This window comes from Ictalurus punctatus, chromosome 8, assembly GCF_001660625.3.
Source record: "Ictalurus punctatus breed USDA103 chromosome 8, Coco_2.0, whole genome shotgun sequence".
Taxonomy (NCBI): domain Eukaryota; kingdom Metazoa; phylum Chordata; class Actinopteri; order Siluriformes; family Ictaluridae; genus Ictalurus; species Ictalurus punctatus.
Window position 1 is genome coordinate 17,901,907 of NC_030423.2, and position 24,250 is coordinate 17,926,156.

Genomic DNA, 24,250 nt, shown 5'->3' on the forward strand with positions numbered 1-24,250 from the left:
GAGAGAGTGAAATTCGGAAGGTAGAAGAGACAGGAATTTTGGGGAGAATAGAGTAAGAAGAGGAAAGGAAGGAGAGCAAAAACGTAAGGCAAGGAAGGAGATAAGGAGAAAAAGAGAAGTAAGACAGACAGGAATAAGTTAAAGCGAGGGAAAAGGAGGAGTTAAGAGAAGGAAAGGAGAGTGAAAAGATAGCAAGAGGGACAGCAAAAGAGAACAATGAGAGAGAAAAGAGAGGTGCTAGCAAAGAGAGAAAAAGAGAAAAAAGTGTAAGAGCAATTGGGAAGGAGAGAGCGAGAAAGATTAAGGAGGGAAAAAAGAAAAGGGGAAAAAGGGACAGAGAGAGGGGAAGAGGGGAATTGAGCACTGAAAAGAGTAAGAAGAGCAATTGAGCTAGCTAGAGAAAGAAGGAAGAGAAGAGTGAAAACGGAGAAGAATGATAGAGAAAGAAGCAGGAAACAGACATGCAAGCAAGAGAGAAAGAAACAAAAAGAAGAAGAGAAAATGGGAGGAGAGTAAATGAGACAAAGAAGGAGCGCATCTAATATTCATGGAGAGAGAAATATTAAAGCGGATAACAAGAGAGAAAAGGAAGAAATGTAATTGGGGAAGTGTGCAATAGAAAAGGAGGGAGAATGAGAGGGAAAGACTTGGAGCGATGAAGAAGTGGGAGAAAGAGAAAAGGAGACAGAGAAATGAATGGTTAAAACAAGGAAGAAAAGGGGGAGGGAGGAGGGGAGGAACAGAGAAAGAAAAGAGTTAGCATTGAGAAGACAGAGAGAGAAGAGAGCAAGGGATAAAGGGATAAGGAGAACAAATGAAGAGAAACAGAGAAGAGAATTTCATGAGAGATGAAAGAGAGTGTGAGAAAATTATCTGTTGAAAGACACCCCCCCACACACACACCTCCATCAGTGTTCACACACACGTGAGAACATGATGCTTTACTCTGTTACCAAGTCTCATCCTACACACCACCAACACACACCCCCACACTAACACATACCGCAAGCTCCCCTGCCGACACACACATGGAGGAGGCATAAAGCCTGAGCTGGAAAGGTGAAGGTGCGGAAACAGGGACAGAAGAAGAATGAAAATGATGAAATGAATAATCAGAAGAATATTATTACGGAGTGGAATGAATAAGTTATAGAGAATGGAAAGAATGGAGGAAGAAGGAGTAAATAATGAGAGAAGTATAAAGCAGTATTAAACCAGTGTTTTTCAACCAAATTTCTATTGATCACATCTGCAATGTATGTGTGATTACCACAAACAAGAATTCTGACATGTTTTCCTGCCTTGAGAAAAGATCTGAAAACCTGACTAGTCAAGATTCAGCTATAATGGAAGTCTCGAGGCAGGTTTTGTTGCATTAATGTATGTTTATGCAAAAAATATTTTTGTAGAGCACATTCATGATTTCTTCAAAGTTATATGTGAAGCTCTAAATATGTACGATTGCACACACACGCGCACACACACACACACACACACACACACACACACACACACACTCACACACTCACACACACACATAATCGTGTGAAACCTATATTGCAATACTGATCAATGATAATGCCTATAATGCCATTAATATTTTAAGGAAGTGTGTAAATAGCATTTGGGACAATTTTTGGAAAGGTGGAGGCAACCGGAAAGAAAAGATTTAGCACACAATTCAATCTGATTAGTTATTATTTTTAGATAAGGCATACATATAAACCTATAACAGAAAATATATTTTTCAAAATCCTCATATAAACCCCAGATATCCTCAACCAATTTAAATTAAACACAAGTCATCGAAGCTCACATGCTTTTTGGGCATGAGTCTGTGTGCTCACCTGTATGACAAAGCGCCTGCAAAATGATTCTCAATGTAGTTGTCCATGACGGGTTTGAAGTGCTGGAATTTACTGTCCTGCAGCAAATTGATGACATGCACCTGTAGAGCAAATCAACACGGATCAGGTTTACACCAAATTTTCACTCTATTTAAAGAAGTACCCCTGCAACTGATGCACAGTCAGAGACACACAACTCTCTTAGTAATGTATAACCACATGGTCCTTCATTAAAAAAGGATATGCTTCTCTAAAAGGACAAATGACTCAACCAATGCCCTTAGACATGCATTATAGGAGAGATTTACATATATTTTAAATACATTTCCACTCATTTCTCAATATATGTGAATGTTTTTATACATGATAATTATATATGTATGCAGTATAGTATATAGTGTACTCCTTTAATTGCTCATTTGGAGCAATGCACCCACAACTTAAAATGAATGAAGATGTGAGAGCAATACTTTTTTCCAAAACAGTAGAATCAAAATGTACACATTTGGCAACCTGAGTAATAAATAAACACTTTTTACTAGTAATGCAATGAAATGTTAAAAGCGTATCCCACTACATGTCTGAAATTTATTCAGACACGCCGTAGGTTGTGAATTTCAGTTTTGCATACAGTGCTTTACTTATATTAATATTTTACAAGCCAAATATACTATTTTATATTTTGATGCAAAGGGTAAATGCGTAGACTGTTACATGTGTATGTGGGATATATGTATAATTAAATCTAGTGAAATAACCGCTGACATTTCTATTGAAACAGCTGTATCTATAGAATTAATTAACTAACTAAGGGAAATACATATATACTGTACATATATAAAAATACTTTTATTGTATAAATTTAAGCATGTTCTAGAAAACATGCTTTCAATTCTGAGAAACCTCAACTTCAGATGATCCTTTAGGAATGGTGCCAAGATTAGTGGAGGGCACTGTATCTGCGGTCATGAATTTTGGAGTTTACTACAGGGTTTGAGGATTTCGAGAATAGGAATTGGACCAGTTTTCTGAAAATTTGTCTGGTTACTTTCCACACAGATCTGGCAACCCTGGTGCAGTGTGCCTTAATTTATCCGTCCGAGATCTATAGGAGATCTATACACAGTTATAACACGATCTAAGAATTTATTTTTCTCCAAACATGACCACCAGCATTAACCGGTCAAAGATGACAAGAATTAATCTGAGTTTTACTCTTGTGGGATCGTGTTAATATTTAATTATGCTGTGTTGCGTTAATTAAACTATTAGCCTACATTTAGTTTCAGCCTCTAAGAGGCTCTGCCTGCAGTTCTAAAAACAGTGTACAGTGTATCATGAAACCAAGGAGTGAGCTCAAATAGCTTTCAAAGCTCAAACGGTTATAACACAACCCCCTGCCACGGTCCCATGCAATTAAATATATTTGGCTGGCGTTTGTATTCGGCAACACAGCATGTGAGAAGGATGAAAAAAGATTGGTCATTAAAATCCAAATCGTAAAACATTCTGCTGAGATATGAGATGGGGTAGCTGTAAACGTTCATCTTACCAGGCAGTCAAACACTTTCAGTCCGTATCTCTGCGGGCTCTCGTCTAACACGGCAAACAATGTGTCCAAGGTGTCCTGCAAAAACTGAAACAGAGACAGAAACAGACGGAAGACGTTTATAAACATCGCAACAACGAAAATTAATGGAGAAAGTTAAGAACGTTGTTTTTTTTTTACATTTACATCTGACAGACAACTTAAAAGCAAAACGGCCTGCATTCCATTTGAATTCTCTGCGATTCTGAACATGTGTATTGTTTTTGGTCAACATGTGTTTGGCTAAACAGTTTATATTTCCTTTGGAGCAAAAAGAGAGCAAGAAAGAAAGAAAGAAATAACAAGATGCACAACATGTGGCGTTTCTATGAATTAGTTATTATTAATTAATTATATTAATGCCAAATTCTCAAGGGCCCTGTATAGAACTTTAACATCTGATCTTACCGATGTTCTACTAATTCCAGATGTCCTCTCTACTAATTCATTCATTCATTTTAGTTACCGCTTATCCTACACAGGGTGGCGGACCTGGACCTGGAGCCTATCCCAGGGAGCTCGGGGCACGAGACGGAGGACACGCTGGAAAGGGGCAAGCCTATCGCAGGGCACAACTACATTCACACACTACAATTTGGAAATGCCAATGATGTGTTTTTGGACTGGGGGAGGAAACTGGAGTACACAGAGGAAGCCTCAGAAGCAAGATGCACAAAAGATTAATGAATGGCAATACTTAAACTGCTAATGTGATAAATCCAAGCAGACAAATCTCACTTTAGCACTGAGTCAGTTTTCCCAGTGGAGCAAACCATAAGTGTTGCTGGAGTCGTAACAACAAACATATTCAACATAAATAATTGATAAGAGATGTAAAACTGTGATTGACCGCATGGTCGCTTTTGAGGGAATCTGCAGAGGGATCAAATAACCATTTTACCTTAACTATCTCTGTGCCATCCATGTCCTTCAGTTTGGACAAGCCGTCCATGATCCGATCCGGATGGGTTCTCCACTTCAGCAAATCCAACATGTCACCTGCAGATTGAGATAAAAACAACAGCTGATATATAAATCGTGCAATAAATGTGATGCAAACATAGCTGCAGTCATAGATCATATGTCACACAGAGTGATGCATGAGACTTAAAGCTGGCAAATCATTAAACCCTGCATAGATGTAGCCCTCCAGGACTGAAATCTGCCACACCATATCTATGGATAACTCAGTAAACCATGACACATGATCATAAATTCCTTGAATTGTAATATCATTCGTTATGCCACAGAGCTTCGTCAGAAGGTGTTGATTAATTTTCTATACAAGCAGCTCTGACTGTCGTGTCGGCTACAAGCAATTCACAGGTTTATAGTAATGCACTCGTCCTAGTATGTTATTGTTTCTATAGTACCAACAACAAATTTGCTGGGACTTCTACAGTGGATGTGTAATGTGAGATGTTTATTTGGCATTTATGGGTGGAGTCTCCAGTGTCAGTACTTCGTAACAGTCAGAGGTAAACTTGTTCTTTTAATTTGTTCAGACATGGGAAAGTGTTCAGGATGGACTAGGTGCATTTTTTTTGTCTTATTAACTTCAAGAGAAGCTGATGAGGGAACAACGGTTTATAGTTGTACTAAGGTTACATTAAATGTAACTATAAACAGATAAAATATATGGTATGTCATTCTTTACTAAATAGTAATTGATAGCATTGGTAAATTGTTGTAGTATAAAAGGAGTAAAACACTTCAGGACGTGCTATAATAGGAAAATAATCGTGTCAAGCCACATCACACCACCCTGTCATTGATTATTTTCCCATAACAGCACATCTCATTGTCTTTTATACTTTGCATAACACACACTACTTTGTACAGTTTTTTGTCAAACCCTGGATGTTTTTGTTTCAGTATGCAGTGTTTATGGGCTGATTGGAGCCCAGCTGCTGGATTTATTGGATTGAGCTCCAAGGTCAACAGATGCAGGTGTGCGATCAGCATGCAGCCACCCCCCATCACACACACACTCTTTCATGTGTACCACTCATACAGAGAGCATGTCCATAAATAACACAAAGGTCAGAAATGAAAGGTCACAGAACGTTTGTGATTATGGAGTCCAATTATTGCTCAAGATTGGAGTGATGGGCTTTTAAGAGGCAAGTGGTGTTAAGCTTATTAGTGATGACTTAATGTTCCATAAACCTTATGAACAGCAAATTCAAGCACTTTGCACCTTTCTCAGACAAGTCAATACTATGCCATTTATGCAAACAGATCATGAACAATTCCAGAACCAGGAGGTTTGTGATCAGTACCGTTCTGCGTGAGTTTGGTGGAGCAGAGCGTCGAGAGCATCCAGAAGGACTCTTTGCTGCTCTTCATGGTCTGGTTGGTGCCAGGCTGTAGACTGGCTTTAGAGAATGGCAGTTTCAGGTAGCGAGACAAGTCCTGCAGGTTTGCAGTCTCTTCACACTAACAGGAAAAAGAGTGAGCATTAAAGGGATACATAATTGCTATCCACCGCATCTGTACATGTATGTACAATCACCATAAAGAATTTCTAATCATTTACTCACTTATAACAGAAGTCTAAGGGCAATTGTTGAACTAATGTAATAGAAAGTCAAACTAGTGTAATAGAAAAATGATCCACCACAATCAGATTGACCATAAACTAATCACTTCCTGATTACTACATCAAACTAACATTAATTCCATAAACTGTCTATCCATCCATCCATTTTCTGTACCCCTTATCCTACACAGGGTCATGGGGAGCCTGGAGCCTATCCCAGGGGACTCAGGGCACAAGGCGGGGGACACCCTGGGTGAGGTGCAGGGCACAATTGCACGTTCACACGCACATTCACACACAGCAGAAAATCTGGAAATGCCAATCGGCCTACAATGCATGGGGAGAACATGCAAACTGTGCACACACAGGGCAGAGGCAGAAATCGAACCCCCAACCCTGGAGGTGCTAATCCACCATGCCCCCCTTGACAAAGAAACATTATACCTAAATCTTTATTTGCATCCCAACAACTGACGTACACCTCCATTATAAACGATACACAAGTAAACAGGATTGTCATTCATTTCCCTGTACAAGGAAACATGTTAAAATACTTGTCTGTAGTAATCACACAACTGATGCAGTACATAAAGATTAGTTTGAAAAACCCTGGAGTATTCCTTTAATACAAATAGGCATATCCATATCCACACTATACCTTGTGGACGATGAGTTCATGAGTGCCATCAGGCAGTGTTCTCCCGTCCTCTTGCATGAGCGGCACAAATGAGAAACCAAACAGCTTTTTCTCTCCCTTCTCCTTCGCTAAAAGATCAGAAACCAAGTATTTTAGCATCACAGTTTTAGCTTAACTCTAAGAACGGTATTTACATGAAAGTTACTAACAAAGCAGCGCATATCAAAGTAACACAGAGACTGAATACTAACCAAACAAACATAATGAAGAATATGTCTATACACTAAATAAGTCTTTATATACACTAAATTAGGAATCGTTACTGAGTCTGTCATTAATGCATACCATTCAGTAGTATTACTACTGCTTTAAACCCTAGAATTCCTGGTTATAAACAACAACAGGCAGCAATGTAGTACTGCAATGACTCAATAAATCCTTCAAACTAGAAATTGTGTACACTGATGTATTATTTGAGAATTTTATGATTCTTCTATTGTTTTTTTAAAGTAAATTTTTTTTGTTCTGTTTTTAATTACTCTCATTTTTGTATGTCTCCTTTTTAAACACTGATTGTATCGTTTTTTTTTTTTTGTCAAAGTCATGGAGTGTGAGCTCTTACTGGAGCAGTGTCTGAACTCGAAGCGCAGGTGAGCAAGTCTGAACAGCTCAGGAGGAACACACAGCTTGATCTGCTCTGACCAGCGAGGACTGTTACTGTGGTACAGGACAAATGAGTGGAACTCATCCATCCCGGGCTCACCTGAACCTGAAAACACCAGACCCTACAAAAGAGAGCAAAACATATACTGTATTAACCTTCCCAAAAGGGTTTATAGACTAATAGTACATTAAGCCCCTGAGCCAGTCAAGTAGCATAGGATGTGTTTTGAATAGAGACTACAAAGGGTTTCTGTAAGTCACGCTGGATCAGGGTGTGTGCTTAAATGCTGTAAATGTAAATGTGACTAAATGTAGAAAGGGTAAGACAGGGTGAAACTAAGCAATCAATATTTTAGACAATTTCTTGAATGTGTTCTCATATAGATGGATTCCTGCTCATATTCCTGTAGTATGTTTTACCTTCAGTACCTGGCCATCAGCTCCCAGCAGATACACGGTGACTTCCACGTTCCTCGCCACGCTCTTCCCCCCTTTCTCAAACTCCCCTCTCTCCAGGGTCACATAGAGGTCGTTCCTGATTTCTCCTGCAGTCAAAACCCACAACATTTACATTTACAGCATTTGGCAGACGCAACAGAAAACACATTCAAGGTTTTGTTTTTTAAAATGAGTGTCCAGATGAGATTATGTTTTCCTCCTTCATTTATAAATACAGCTTATATATATATATATATATATATATATATATATATATATATATATATATATATATATATATATATATATATATATACACACCTGTGACTGATGAACAAATTAGTTTTTACTTTGATTAGGGACTCACTCAAGATGAAATAGCTCTATGTCTGTCAATGATCGACGACTTCCACATTAGTGTCAGACACTTGAGAAGGGGACACCCCTCTCTCTTAATGCAGAGATAAAGTCCATCTCTACAGCGGCGATTATTACATTAATGATGGCGATGGCGAAGATGCCAACGTGCATTCAACACCAGCCCCATTCACAAGGTGCGAGATTTTCTCATGAAAAAATTATGTTGTAAGAAAACAGCTTTTTTTATGTCGAGATCAAGAGAAAATTAAGTTGAGATCATGAGAAAACAGTTTTTTGTTATGTCGTGATCACGAGAAAATGAAGTCATGAACATGAGAAAACAAGAAAGAAAAAAATAATAATGCATGGCCTCTTAGGGCTTCCATTTGAACATTCTCATATGAGCCGAATGTTGCTTGTTTATAGTGATTCTAAATTGGCTTATAAGCATTTTGAATATGTGAGTTAACTAATGTACAAATGTGCATTTACATTTGCAATATAGAAACAATAAATCAGCACAGTAAAACACACATGTAAAGCAAATTACACTACAAACTACATAATTGTAAAATATTATTACATCTAGAATATTGTAATTATATTGTATATATTATTTAAAATATTGTACTTCAAGCTTAGGTACGTCAAGTAAGCTTAATATACTTTTCCTGATATGTAATACAATACAAGCCACTCATTTTCAACATTAAATTAACTTAATAAATACAACAAGGCTGTATTAGACAGTGTTTCATATCGTTTGAACAACACAATTTCACAACTTTCCTCTTAGATTATAAAATCAAAAACGTGAGTTCAGCTGTATTTCATGAAGTATAATGACTACTGGCACCTCTCACTCCAAATAAAGTGACTCTATCTAACACTAAATCTGGGCATGACCTCTCATCACTGCGTCAACACAAGCTGAGGCAAGTCCCACGTGAGCCATGGGAGAGTGTGAAAACCAATAAAGACATGTAAATTGTGGACAAATGTGTGGATAGATAGAAAAAATGGCATGTTAAGAGACACATCAAATGAGACATGAAAAAATAGAATTATACAAATGCTATAATGGCAACATACAGTAGACAACAGCGTCCCTTATTGCTGCTATACACGAGACATGAGAAGCCTCATGAGCAGTCTGCATTTGCACAAAAATTTGCAAAAGCAAATTTCAAAATTACATTGAAATTTAAATTAAATCTTAGTTAAGACATCTTAACTTCTTGAAACCAAATTTGGCCGATCAACTACTTTAAAGGGTAAAAAGTAAATGTAATTATTGGAAGATTAGCATTGGTCTGCCACAAATTCTCTGCTGTTTTGCCATTACAGCATAGTGTCACTGTTCCCTATCTACCATCTAGTACCTTCAAATTGTTCATAAATACGCTTCTTAGTTAAAAATAAAACAGAATGTAAGCAGACACAAATGGAAATATTAAAATACTGGATCTGCATATGACCTTGGATTGAGTTACAGCAAAATTTTCAATGACGTGAAGTTAAATTAAAATCAAGAAGAAAAAAATGCTGTTCACATGATGCATCCAAAAAGCTTTTATCTCACCTGGCATGATGATCTCAGAGAAGCCAAGCCTCCTTGTGATGGAAACGTTGCGTGTGAAGAGACGCATGTATTCCTTCTGAATCTGCTCCAGGTCTCCGTGCAGCAACTGCAGTGAAACAGCGAGTCCTGCAGGAACAAGAACAAGCACAGGCAAAATATAATCACTTAAAACGCAATACCTCTAATCCGATATGCTCGAAAGCAGAGTGCAGAGCTCAGGCAGTTTAAAACAGCAAATGGAAATCATTTTCAGGAAGGACCATAAATGAAATCCAAAACAATCTGCACCATTTTAGCTAATCTTTATAGTACCTAATAATTTTGAGAAATATGTAGTATTACCCATTAATAATAATTAGCAGCAGAGTTACCTTTTGTCTGTAGGGATGATCATTTAGACTCTGAAGCCTCAAGGAATCACCAAAATATAGTTTTTAATCAAACTGTAAGTCTTAATGTAGAACAGTTTCATCCAGATGAAAATTTCATCAGAAATTCTTTCAGCCATTTTACTAATTGATGTGACTTTTATCTGCTAAACATTTTTCCTACATGCTTGAATTATACAGGAACCATTTAGCTGCTCTCTTTGTCTCTTTCATCATTCTCCAATAAAGATACAGCCACCCATCTAACTATAGCTAAATTACATGAAACAGAAACCTTATCTATGTCTATCTACAGTAATCTAACTAATCTTTGCATCTGAGCACAAAGCCTAATTGTGGCCACTTTTATTTCATAACATTGCAAAGGCACTTCCCACACATGGTCACTCAGCAACACAAATCCATTCATATGTATTATATTATTTAGATTAGCAGTACAGTGAGACATTCTTACATAAGATACTACACTTCCTCCCCCATAAAACACAACCACAGACAATGTGGCTTACAGCGTACCTCTGAACACACACTGTGTTGCTTTCTAAGATACCCCACTTGTATCTTACACACTAAATCACTAATTATATTATTCACAGGTAAATATGTTACCAAACCTATTCCTCCCACAGAAAAATAATGTCTTTGATGCAAATTTAAGCTTTGCTACAATAGCTAGTGATGCAAAAGAGATGCAATTAAGAATGGTGAAATAAATTATAAAAACATTTTATTAAAAAGAAAATTGATGCTATAATGATTTCTGGGTGTCATCATTCTTTTCTGGGTTCTTATTAGTTAAAACGTGATCCAGACCAACTATAAGAAAAGTAGCTAAGGCAAGCATATTGGCTAACTAGCTGTTAGTTTCACTTTTGTTTTATATATATGTATATAAAATATCAGGTTTTACACTTTACTTGTTTACAAGGGTACAAGAGTGGAGGTAATTGGAAATAAATGAACAACATTCAGCAATCATTTTGAGGCTAGGGACCCTGATTGTAAAATAAACTCCACTGACCCCTTCAACACAGTTTTGTACTGAATGTCTAAATATTAAGCTCCTAATTTGCACAGTAAAATTTGGCTATGTACTGGAGCCAAACAACTTTTTATTCTGGAAAATTCAGTCCAACTTGACATTGTTTATACTTTACATCAGTGGTCACCAACCCTGTTCCTGGAGATCTACAGTATCTTTCTGCAGGTTTCACCTCCAACCAAAATCTATTACACCTGTCTCAGTTGATCAAGAACTTCTTGAGGCAGTGATTAGATGGTCAGGTGAGCACGATTATGGTTGTAGCTAAAGTCTTCATGAAGGTAGATCTCCAGTAATAGGGTTGGTGACCACTGGTCTACATGGTTTTCAGTTAGTGAGGTTTGGATTAAACCTGCTCAATTCATGTAACCAGGCAAACAGGTGGATTGTAAAGAAATAAAAATAAAAAATCATGGCGCCCCTGACTAGACCCCACTTTGAGAACCATTGTTAACAGAGGAGAGAGGAGGCCAACACATTCACAAAGTCTCAAAAGGACAAATAACATTTGCCTTGGATATCATACAAAATGGGTTGTTAGGTTAAGGCTGATAAACTTTTACTGTTGTCAAAATGATCAGTACTAATATTAACAAATTGACAGCAGATGTCCCTCTCTTGATAAGCTACCCAAAAGGAGAGATAAAGCAGAAAAGCCTAAGCAACCGATGTGCTTACTGTCACTGGTCGATAGGCCCTTCTAGCATGTATTGATAGCTAACATACACAAGACCGATAATTGGTGTTTAATGGATGACGGTTAGAAAAGCTCCATTTAGCATAATTGAATTTTTGGGCGAATGAATTGCTCGTTAATCAGTTGATGGGGAGTCACTGAGCTCCAGTCTGGCAGAATAAGCTGAAAGGATTACAGCTCTCTTCCCACGCAGCCTTGTTCAATACGCCTATTTTTCTCATTTATTTCCACACTGCTGAAAAGTCGGTCCCGGTTTACAGTAAAATGATGTTGTACAGTCATTAATGTAAAATACATAATGTACAGTAAAGCTCCTAAACAGTGAGAAAACACAGAACAAAGAGTTGCTTGGGATTTCTACTCATTACAGAGGATATTTGTTCAAGTGAAGCAGCTCTATTCCTCAGCTGATTAAATGTAAACATTCCCATTAGGCTTAATTCTGATAGTTTTATCATAAACTGGCATTTTGTTAACACAAATGACAATAAATAAATAAATAAATCATGTGTAGTATTCAGGAATATAAATAAGATGTAGACAGGACTGACCTGTGCCGGAGCTGACCTGGCTGTATCGGGAACTGACCTTCCGAATAATGTTGTCATGTATTTGATACCACTCGCTTTCAGTGTTGCATCTGCAAAAACGTAATATCATCACTCACATGCACACAGAAACACAAACTTAGGTGACATACAGTACTTCTGACTGACCAAATAAATACAAGCGCCGAGTTGCTAATAACTACAGGAATGTACTAACAGTTGGAAAAAGTAGTCATTCATTTAAGGAATAATAGGTTCAATTTCCCAACGAGAAAGTGGTTCAATCAAAAAATTCAAATGCAGCCCAAATATAGTTGGTTAGGCATTAAGATTTTTTTGTTGTTTGTTTGTTTTGGGTTTGTTTGTTTTTTAGTTGGTGCTGTGGGGGTTTTTTGGTACTAGTGTTACAAGACTTATACATGATGGAATTCTATTTCAAATCTTCAAAAAATGTGCAAAACTTCACAGTGTAACTGAATGCTATAATGTTGAAGATGGCAATCTTGGACAATCAAAATAACTTTTTTTTAAAAAAGTGCAATTTGGTATTATAACATTACATATCAACAAAGTCCCAAAGTGTACAGGTGGAATTGTAAAAGAAAGCTGGAAGTGATGAAGATGACAATATAATTACACTCTGAACTAAAATTGTATATACTATCTTACAAAATTGTTTATTTAAAAATGAGATCACATAGGTTGGCAATGTGAAGATTTGATCATGGATGTACATTAAGTACATTACCTATTAGCTACATCAGCTACATCATTTTCCAGGGAAAAACTAAAGAGGCAAACCTCTGACACTAAGCATGTATTGGCTGAACCATTACACTGACGAAAGTTTATGTCGTGTCACCCTGGCTTTAGTGGATAATCTCACCTTGATACTGTTACTGCTGCTGTAATCATAAAGACTACTGTGTGCTCATCCCAGGACATTTATTCACAATCTGCTCACACTAAACATCCTTTCAACACCCTTGGTGTTGTTTGTCTTTACCCTCCTATACCTAATTACACCGATGAGCCATAACATTAAAACTGCCTGCCTAATATTATGTAGTTCCCCCTTGTGCAGCCAAAACAGCTCTGACCTGTTGAGGCATAGACTCAACAAGACCTCTGAAGGGGTGCTGTGGTATCTAGAACCAAAAAACACCAGCAGCAGATCCTGTAAGTTGTGAGGTGGGGCCTCAATGGATCATACCTGTTTGTCCAGCACATCCCACAGAAGCTCAATCAGAATGAGATCTGGGCGATTTGAAGACCAACACCTTGAACTCTTTATCATGTTCCTCAAACCATTCCTGAACAATTTTTGCAGTGTGGCAGGGAGCATTATCCTACTGAAAGAGCCCACTGCCATTACAGAATAGCATTGCCATGAAGGGGCGTACTTGGTCTGCAACGATGTTTAGGTAGGTGGTACGTGTCAGAGTAACATCTGCCAGGACCCAAGGTTTTCCTAGCAGAACATTTTCCAGAGCATCACACTGCTTCTGCCAGCTTGCGTTCTTCCCATAGTGCATCCTGGTGCCATGTCTTCCCCAGTTAAGTGACGCACACACACCATTGTCCACATGATTTAAAAGAAAACATGATTCATCAGACCAGGCCACCTTCTTCTGTTGCTTCATGGTCGAGTTCTGATGCTCACCTGCCCATTAGAGATGCTTTCGGCAGTGGACAGGAGTCAGCATCGGAATTGGTCTGTGGTTACACAGCCCCTTCCAGCACATCGACTTCAAGAACCGACTGTTCACTTGCTGCCTAATATATCCCACCCCTTGAGAGGTGCCACTGTAACCAGATAATCAGTGTTATTCACTTCACCCATCAGTGGTTTTAATGTTATGGCTGATTGGTTTATAATCCCACTATCCAGTTTTAGAGGATTTTTCGAGTCTGATTACTTCAAGATTTCTCCTTCATGTCGTCTCAGCAAGTTTTTAGCTTGGTCACTAGGGATCAAAATCGATATCCAGGTTTCTATAAAGTTGCTTTGTGACAATGTTTCTTGCTAAAATCACCAAACAAACAAAATTGAATTAAATTACATTAAAAACCTCATATGTTCAAAAAGTCCTTATATTTCTATGTTGTATATTCCAAAGAGAGAAGCTGGACTCACGAGTAAACTTTGAGCAGGTGCTCGTCCTTGCAGTCGGCTGTCAGCAGATCACACACGTTGATCACAGCGCAACCAAACGGCCGTCTATACTGCGTGTTACTCACAGACTTCTTCTCGCCAGCAACCATTCGCCCTGCGGGTCACACGAGCAGCCAGGTTCACAAAAATGCAACCAAAAAAAAAAAAAAAATTAATAATATAGAACAGCAGAACCTGGTTACAAGCATCACAAATACTGGGATGTAGTCAAAGTTCTGTCCTAAATCTCTACATCAGACTGACATGGTACATCACACTGCATGTCAGCTGTTTGCTTGATTTATGACAGAACAGAATCTGTGAAGATTTACCAGAACAGTAACATATACACACAAGCACTTACCAGTCCACAGTGAAATGACACACGCATGCAAATGGAAACTGGCAACGCCACGTAGACACCAATACCACTGAGTGATATGAGGTTACAAATCGATGCATGTCATGCATGTCATCACACGATAGCTACTCAATACACACTGATGGAGCGTTTACAGAAAAGACAGTATACCAGTCACACTTAACTTGAAGTGGCTTATCAGTTTGCCTACATGGAATCACGTAATAAAACCTGCCATTATAGACCTTGACAGTCATTGGAATGCATGTCCAAATGAATCATACTGATTTTTATACGAAGTGTTCGTTTGGACTGTCACAGCATATTATGTGAGGTTTCATGTCACTCAAAAGGCATTGTGATAGGTCACTTTAAGGAAAAGATTACTCGTCGGGGACAGCAGCTCTTACCTATTCTAAAAATATGAGCTACAACATATACATCTTTGCGGAGATCGCTACTTCCCAAATCCTTAAAGAAAGACAAATGTTTTATTCAACACTGTTCAAAACATGTCACAAAGTTGATTTTTTTCTCCACTGCACATTGAAAAACAAGAACCAGAAAACCAGGAATTAAGAAAACCTTGGCTTTTGTTTTACATTATTTTCTACCAAGACTATTTGAAGTGTAACGGTAATGACAGGTGATTATTATGATGCAGAAACACGCCAGCGTTAAAGTCGTTATAGTTTTTCACCACATCGCTGCTGAATTCTCGAATCTGATTGGTCAGAAACTGTCGATGAATTTTCTGTGGTACAGCATGGTTGAATGCTCGAATCTGATTGGTCAGAAGATGCACATTATTGCTATTCTATTGTTTCTAAAGTAACAGCTCATTCAAAGGGGTTTGTACGATGGATGCTCCACATAATCTAAGGATAATAATAAACAGATTTAAAAACGTGTTGTTCAACAAAGTAAAATGCATAATCGTTGATGTGGTGACGTTTTTATTTACATTTATTTAACAGTTAAGGTTGAAAACGCTTTGTAACAGTCTCTGTGCTTTGCGAAGTTTATCAGCACAAGACTTCAGGACAGAAGGACAGGAGTTTACATGTTCCAATTTCTTGGTAAAATAACAAGCTGCGTTTTTTGAGAGATAGAGATAGATAGGGGAGAGAGAGAGAGAGAGAGAGAGAGAGAGGCAGAGAGAGGCTGGTGAGGGAATAACTGTTGACTATAACGTAAGTGAGAACAGGAACTAACTTGTCTCTCAAATGTTCCACAACATTAGATCTAACTATTAACTGTTAAAATGTGCGACATTTCATCCATTAATAAATGAAACATCGTAATCGTATGCAAATGACTGTGGTATAAATGTGGAATAAATGTGCTGTTGCACAAAAATAACCCACGTGCACATCACATCCCGACTGGGCATTATTTTCTTATAACCACATGGTCTGTCGTGTGTTATCCCTTACATAACAGAAGCTTTAAACAGTAGTTATGGCTGCAAGGCTAATATTAATTCACACATTCTAATACGTTATCGTTTCTATAGTAACTAAAGAAGGTGACGGAACAACTGTTTATATGTTATAATGTAAGTAATAACAGCTATAATTTTATATTGTGGAACTTCCTGGAAACAAGTTAGTTCCTGTTAAAATGCAAGTAATAACAGGCACGAATTTGCTTCCAGAATGTTCCATAGCATTAAATGCAACTACAAACAAATAAAAAGTGTTGTTATTTAATTAATAAAATATTGTAATGCTTGGCAAATTGCTTTGTTATAAGAGAAACAAAAAAATCCATGCTATACTGGAAAATAATCACCACTTCACAGTTGTGAAGTTTTATATTTTCCTATAACACCATGCTTCAATAATTTATTAATTTATTGTGGGTCCATCTTAGAATTACTGACATAAGAGCTGTAAATAGTTTACTTTTTTCCCCCAAATCAAATTCCATCAATCACAGTGACAATATCTGACAAAATAAATCTGTTCTGTGGTGAAATGAAAATTATTCCAATTTGAACCTAAGGTTGTTGTCATCAATGCACTAAAAACCTGAAACTGAAGTTTGCAACGCCTACTGTATTATCAGAAAACAAAAGGTATTTCTGCTCATTCATGCGTTCATTCATTTCTGCTCCTTCGTGTTTTGCGTTATAGAAAAGTGCCAAATTATTATAATTTTTTTTGTTTGTGCCGTTTGAGAAATAATTCAGCGCAATGTTTCAGTGTCAAATTTTCAGTATATGGTGTTGCAGATTTTGTGTGATGGGGTATGCGTAAGCAATCTGCGCCAAACTGTAGTGCTAGCCCCGCCCCCAAAATACCATTAGCGTGTCCGGGGCAGGTGCCAAAATCCATACAACTGGAGCCTATGGTACTGGATTGGTGGTTAATGTTAAAAACAGTTTCAGTTCCAGGTGTTTTTGTGCAGTGGTAAAAAGCCCCCAAAATTCTTGTCCTCCTTTTTTTTCCCCTGTAAATCCTCCTGCATTTAGTGAAACAGTGAAAATGAACTCAAATCCCACAGATATGGTTTGACCTTGGCAACCATATCTATGCTCAAAGCTGCATCTCTTACATTCAACAAAATCTATTAAATCATGGCTTTGGATTGCACAAAGCAGCAGTATCTTGAAGCACTTTTTGACTACAGGAGAAAACATGTTTTCAGTGTCAAGCAGTCAGAGCACAGGAGATGGGGTACTAAAGGGAAAAAAACCCATCAGAGCACTTACGACAAAGAGCGTGCACTGCCTTTCTGTTTTCTCCGGTGACTTAGGAACCCCCTGCTTATTGAGGCGCACCAAAAACCTTTCGCTGCAGTACAGAGAGAGAAACAGACAGACGCACAAAGACAGACAATGACAGAGACAGAGTCAGAATTTCAAAAAGTCACCTTGAGCTAGAGTTGAGCTTGACTCACTGAAGAGTGCCTCAGTGTGAGAACGGAGAATGTGTCAGTCTCTGCATGTATAAACAGCTTCTCCTGGAATCCTTGATGTGCGTTAATTCCAAGGAGAGGCCTGATGGTCCAAAATCCACCACAACAAAACGCACACACACACACACCTCTCCCACCTCCATGTGTGTCTGTGCAGATCTTCATAGCCCCTTGGGCATTTACTCACATGGAATAATTCACTAGACTACATGAAGAGGACTGCACGGCTGTGTATCACTCACATCCAGGCATCAACCCAGGGTGTGAATGTGTGTGTGTGTGTGTGTGTGTGTGTGATATAGTGACAGATAGAGACCGACTGCAATTGAGAATCAATCAATAAAAGAGAGAGATGGACACTTGAACTGAACACTTGAAGAACACAGTTGCATGTCAGGTGACTGAATTCCTCTCCTGAAAACATCCCCATAGCTGAACATGGCATGATAACCATGGCTAAAATGATGAGATTATTTTACAATCTCATTATTATTTTGTATAATACATTGTTTTATTTTGTTTACAATTATTCAGCCAATTTAGAACCAAAAACAAACATAAATGACCAGATAATATTTTTGTATATTATATGCGTTTATACAACAGTGCTGTTGAATTCTTGATTCTGATTGGTCAGAAGGTGTTCATTCATTTTTTAGAACAACAGTCAATAGTGTCAGTAGTGCAGGCTGGAACTCAACTCACAGGTTTAAATGCTATTAACACGCTCGTTCCAATACCTTATCGTTTCTGTAGTAACAACTCACACATGGACTTAAACTCCACGAGCTGATCGTTGATATAATGACATTTTATGTGAGGTGATGTTTATTGTACATTTTTTGGAAGGAGTCTCCAGTGTTAGCACTTTGTAGCAGTCAGAGGTAAAGCTGTAACTTTAAGTTTTCTCATAAGGGAGGGCTGGCTTTGTGATTTCTCGATAATTTCACAAGCTGAATTATTTTTTTTTTTTTGTCTTTTTGTTTTTGTAGTCATTGATATAGTAAAATACAGTAAAATCCCTAGTGTTGAATTAACACCCAGAGTGTTTTATTTGTGTCCAATGGACTTATTTAAACACTGTAGGGTGTACAGTCAACACTCTGGGTGTTAAATTTACACTGGGGATTTTACTCTATACAGAAAACTTCACCGTATCAATGACGACAAAAACAAAAAGACTCATGATTCCGTCCTCAAGTATTTTTTAATTAGCATAGAACTGCTCCATAGTGACAGCAATTAAATGCTACACAATTAGGCTCTAAATAAATAAATAAACAAAAACATGTCTCCACAAGAGCAAATACACTAACTTTACTCAAGTTTACCAACATACTGTAGCAGTCAATTATTTTTAATTCATTGAGAAAAGCCATCTCTAGAAATCACAAACCCAATAAAGTTTTTCCAATCCATCATTCATGGCACTCAGACAAAATCTGGGTCAACGTGTTGACTCCATTCATTATTCATTATTGACTCCATTCATTATACGTTCTGTCCAGACATGTGGATTTTGCCTGAGGTGTGGCTGAGATGGAACGTATAAAGATGACCTTTAACCAGCGGTTGATGGAACGAACCTTAATAAAACATTCATGCAAAGTGGTGCTACAAAAGCAAAACTAAATGTGCTTTAAAAACCTCCGAAAATGTGCTTTAATGTGGTGGATCTACCGTAAGTCCGTTTTCGGGACGACCTTGGGACCAAAATAATTCACGTGACCTACAAGAGTTCAAGTTTCCCTGCAGTACTGAGTTCTGGTCAGTTCCTGTATGCACGGCCCCTACCTGATCGGTCGCATCTCCCTGCTGTCGTAGATGAAGAAGAAGACCTCGAGCTCTTCGGCCAGGCTGCAGTTCAGCAAGCTGTTGGTCTGCAGGAACAGGTGATGCATGTTGGCCTGAGGCGGAAGCTCTCGCTTACGGTGCCGCCTCTCCATCTGACCAAAACACATGACTATAAGCTTCTAAACATATCACGGAAACTATAGATTAAACGCTAGATTAAAGAAACACACATACAGACACAGTAATACATATATTTAAGTAGAATGATGCACACATTCATGTTACACATTACTCATACACAAAATAGCAACAGTTGTGTTTGACCAAAAAACAAATATTTGTTATTTGTGCTCAATAGCTCAAAAATGGTTGTATAATAATATGGTATTATGATGCTGGCAGAGGCGACCCAGATCTGTTCCAGCAGTGGCTATACTTGAGAAGACAAAAAAAGAGAAAAAGAATGAATAATCTCCTTGCAAACTTTCACAGTCTGAAGCTGAGATTTCCTGATTCTCAGATTTTCTTTGTGCTCAGACTGATGCATGAGGAAAGCACAATGTGAGCATGTGAGTTCTGCATTTTTCTTCTTCATTATGTTATTGTCAACGATCAGGGTCGGGAGGGTAACTTTTAAAATGTATTCCATTACAGTTACAATTTACTTTGTAAAAAATGCAACCAGTAACGTAATCAAAGTATCACAATATGAAAGTAATGTAATCCGATTATTTTTGGATTAGTTCAAGGCCACGTGTGAAAATGAAGTCAAGAGAAAAGAAATATGAGTGAAAATACTTTTATTTAGAGCTTATTTTAAGTTTAAAACATGTACGATGTTCGGATTTATTTTAATAAAAATAAAATAAATAAATGAAACATCACTGTCCCTGAATGCGGGTAACGTTACATCACAAAAGTTAGGGTGACCATATTACGCTCAGTTGTTTTATTTTATTTTATCTTTTTAATTAATTAATTAATTTAGGGGGGGGGGGGGTCTTAACAGCGTTCAGAACAGTGTTACTATGAATGCAGACTTTAATACACTGAAAAAGACATACATACATACATACGTACATATATATATAAATAATAAAATTGGTTTCAGTCTGCCCACGTTTTACATTATTTCCTACATTCTTTTGAATGGCCATGTTATATGAAGCAATGCAATAACATGAAATAAAAAATGACCATATATGTCTATGGGCATTGTTTCAACTCTATTGTCAAGCAGCCATTTGATGCTGTACACAACAACGCTTCACCTTCATGCGTTACTTTGTTTTTTGACGTAACTGTAACAGATTACAGTTATCAGTTTTTTGTATCCTGATTACGTAGCGCTGTTACATGTATTCAGTTGCTCCCCAAGCCTGTCGATGATTACATATGTGTAGCTGGGGATGATTTATGGTTTGAACCCCAAATTCAAAATGATTATTCATTGGTGTGTGACATAACGTACATACAGTGCACTGAGCTCTTCAAAGTCATATATACTGTATACGTGCGCTATACAAAATTCTATATAACAAAGTTAGCATTATGTTCCCATACTTAACCACCCTAAACAAATCAACGCATTCCTTACTTTGTTTAATCACATTTTATTGGCTACAAGCTGCTATGGTGACAAACAGGATGAACCAATCGGGATCAAGCATTTTCCTGGTCTCTGTTTTAAACCTACTAAGCAGTTGGCTACACTCTGAGCTCGGGGATAGTGAGGTGACAGCTGATGAAGTACTACAGGAGGAGAAAAAGATGCATAGATCTGTTTTTATAAGATAAAATGTATTTTTCCTCTTTGTACAAGCATCTTATTTCAGTCATGTTCACCGGAACTGTCATAAAGGCCTTTTATGGCAACGTCATTATTATGGCAAGACCTTGGCAATGCTAAATAGAGAACGCTCGTAAAATGATCAAGGGTTTAGCATGACACATCATTATATCCAACAGAATGGCAATAATTTTACATCAAACCTGTTCAATTAGAGACGCAAATTAAAACAGCCTGAGGTGTTTAACACTGACTGCATGGTGAGCGATAGGGTCAGACACCTAACATCTATTAGAAGAGAAAAAGGGACTCTGAAGTTTTAATGGCTTTTGGATCTTTTTTTTCTTTCCTAATGCTTCTCATTTTTATAATCTAAAGTGTGAAATTAAGCAGCTTAAGCCACACTGTGAGTGTGTATAGTGTGCTCCCTGTACTGTACATGAACACAATGGGAGTACTGAAATAATGCAAGTTTGCAAACAGCCACTTAATGTACTTAATTACTATCATTTTCCTTTGCAAGCATGACTCGCTGTGTCTGTGTGTGCGTGTGTGTGTGTTAAACAAAGCGCATAGAAGAACAGGACTGGGGGCTGTGGCGTCAGACCGGGTTGCAGTTGCCGTGGTAACGCAATATAGACCTCGGGCAGCAGTGGAAGGGTGACTCATGAGTATTGTGTATGTATGTGTGTGTGGGTGTGTGCAAAACTAACCAGGCGATAGAGCTCGGTGACGCTGATCTCATCTGGGTCTACCATACTGAAGTCCCGCCTGGGGACCAGATCCAATCCCAGCTGCCTATAAAACCCACACACACACACGCACACTTAGAACTAGTTTACAGCATCAATTTACATTAACCAAATCTTCAGAATGGGAACACAGGAAAGCTGTCTAAAATAATACAAAACAACAACTTACATCCGCATCATGCCCTACATACAGTACAAATGCCTTGTGCAGGGTTGCATCAGTACATCGCAGTTCACCACATCATCATCAACACTAAAGTACTATCAGTATGCTTTTTTCCTGAGGCGCTTATCTCATGACACTCACTCGTTGCCCCAGTCGAGCCTCGCTACAATGTGCTGTTTGATGTCAGTCATGCGCTCATGGGTCAGGTGACCGAGCAGGACCTGCTGTCTCAGCTCCAGGATCTCTGTCATTACATGCCAAAGTCTGTGGAAGAGCTCAGCCTCGTTCTTCTGCAGGTGACAAAAACAGAGAAAGTCGGCAAGTATCAAGAGTTGTTTTCCAGACAAGTGTTAAAGGAATAGTTCTGCATCTCAATTCCACAGTTTCCCACACTTGATCATCCTGGATGTTTGGTTTCCAAAGCCCAAGCTTAATGTCACTAATAAATGGGGGGAAAAATGCAGCAAACAAATGGAAAACTTTTTAATAAATATTACTGCATCAAAGCACATGCAGTTCTTTAACAGCATCAAGCAGATACCCATTTCCAATATCTTTTTGGACATAGTGTGTATTTGGTATCTCTCCATCCTCCTGGCTTCACCTCCAAAAGTCTGAACGGTACCAGAAAGATATTTCTGGCATGTGTTTATGGAGTAGTTTTGGTTGACGTCAACTTTTATTATTGTTAGCTACATTAGACTCATCATTTCAGTACAAAGAAAAAAGAAAAATTTTAGACAGCAATCGTAAATCGTATACAAATGGATTTTTCACCAAACTATTCCTAAAACCAGAATTGTAGTAATAAGAACAATCATCATCCGTGGTGTATATCAGATATCAGCCAAGCAAACTCAACTCACTTAATTCAAACTTAACTGCTCAGTGCATTCACTAATAGTGTCCACAATGCCTAGTATGGTCCAATGTGCTACTCAGACACCAGTGTAGATTCAGGTTTTTCATTTCAATTCATAATATATATATTTTCCATGAATATGACTATTCTGCTTTTTCTACATTACCACATAGAGCTGTTTCCACATGGTTCCCCAGTCTCTCAAAGTCACCGTCATCTCCGTGATGACCGACTCCTCTGTCGGGATGACTGTCTCAAACTGCCTGTAGGTACAGTAACACATGAAAATATATCACACATTTTCACGAGTTGTTAAAAGAAATACCTAAACCACAACTTATATATATATATATATATATATATATATATATATATATATATATATATATATATATATATATATATATATATAAAATTAAATACACTATTCAAATGTACTGTTAGAAAGTGAGACTCAAATCTTGATCCTAATCAGCAGACCTAATTCAGTAGGATTTTAAGCCTTCCTATAAACACACCTGCTGTATTCAGCACTCTGAGAAACAGAAGATGCTCTTACCCCTTGTTCTTAATGTGGGCATGTTTCAGATGAATGTAACTGCTTGGGAATATTCCCTGAAAAGAAAAAAAACAACAACATAACACTTTCATTACTTTCCTTATCGTTCATTTGCATGGGGACAATTTCAGCATTATGGATGTGACATTTGAACTCATATTGACTTGCAAACATTCTCACTGCCTGTACCAGATTAGCATCAGTGACCTTTCAGTGAGAACACAGAGTACACTCAAAAGTAAGATATCCAGCAGTGACATCACACACAGAGGGTTTTTTTGGGTGACACGTTTTCAGCACTATCCATGAATCTTACGACCACTGCAGAAAACATGGTACATGCTATTTATACAGTTGAGGTCACAAGTTTACATAAGCCTTGCAGAATCTGCAAAATGTTAATTTAAAAAAAAGAGGGATCACAAAAATTGCATTTTGTTTTTTTTATTTATTTAGTACTGCCCTGAATAAGCTATTTCACATAACAGATGTTTACATCTAGTCTACAAAACAAAATAACAACTGAATTTGCAGAAATGAAGCATTGAAAAGTTTAC

At 37.8% G+C, this 24,250-nt stretch overlaps 1 protein-coding gene across 1 annotated transcript in view; it reads right to left on the reverse strand.

The window, feature by feature from the left end:
- The window catches only part of dock4 (dedicator of cytokinesis 4), a 90,551-nt gene that overhangs the window by 39,987 nt on the left and 26,314 nt on the right, over window positions 1–24,250 (reverse strand). Inside the window, exons 4-20 of the mRNA XM_017473794.3 lie at window positions 23,694–23,749; window positions 23,301–23,397; window positions 22,414–22,562; window positions 22,068–22,152; window positions 19,566–19,717; window positions 17,566–17,647; window positions 15,260–15,320; window positions 14,471–14,603; window positions 12,337–12,425; window positions 9,658–9,783; window positions 7,698–7,822; window positions 7,237–7,399; window positions 6,636–6,742; window positions 5,718–5,874; window positions 4,337–4,434; window positions 3,400–3,483; window positions 1,848–1,948 (exon numbers count right to left, since the gene is read on the reverse strand). Coding sequence (XP_017329283.1) covers window positions 1,848–1,948; window positions 3,400–3,483; window positions 4,337–4,434; window positions 5,718–5,874; window positions 6,636–6,742; window positions 7,237–7,399; window positions 7,698–7,822; window positions 9,658–9,783; window positions 12,337–12,425; window positions 14,471–14,603; window positions 15,260–15,320; window positions 17,566–17,647; window positions 19,566–19,717; window positions 22,068–22,152; window positions 22,414–22,562; window positions 23,301–23,397; window positions 23,694–23,749 — 1,865 coding nt within the window. The remainder of the gene's footprint in view (window positions 1–1,847; window positions 1,949–3,399; window positions 3,484–4,336; window positions 4,435–5,717; window positions 5,875–6,635; window positions 6,743–7,236; window positions 7,400–7,697; window positions 7,823–9,657; window positions 9,784–12,336; window positions 12,426–14,470; window positions 14,604–15,259; window positions 15,321–17,565; window positions 17,648–19,565; window positions 19,718–22,067; window positions 22,153–22,413; window positions 22,563–23,300; window positions 23,398–23,693; window positions 23,750–24,250) is intronic.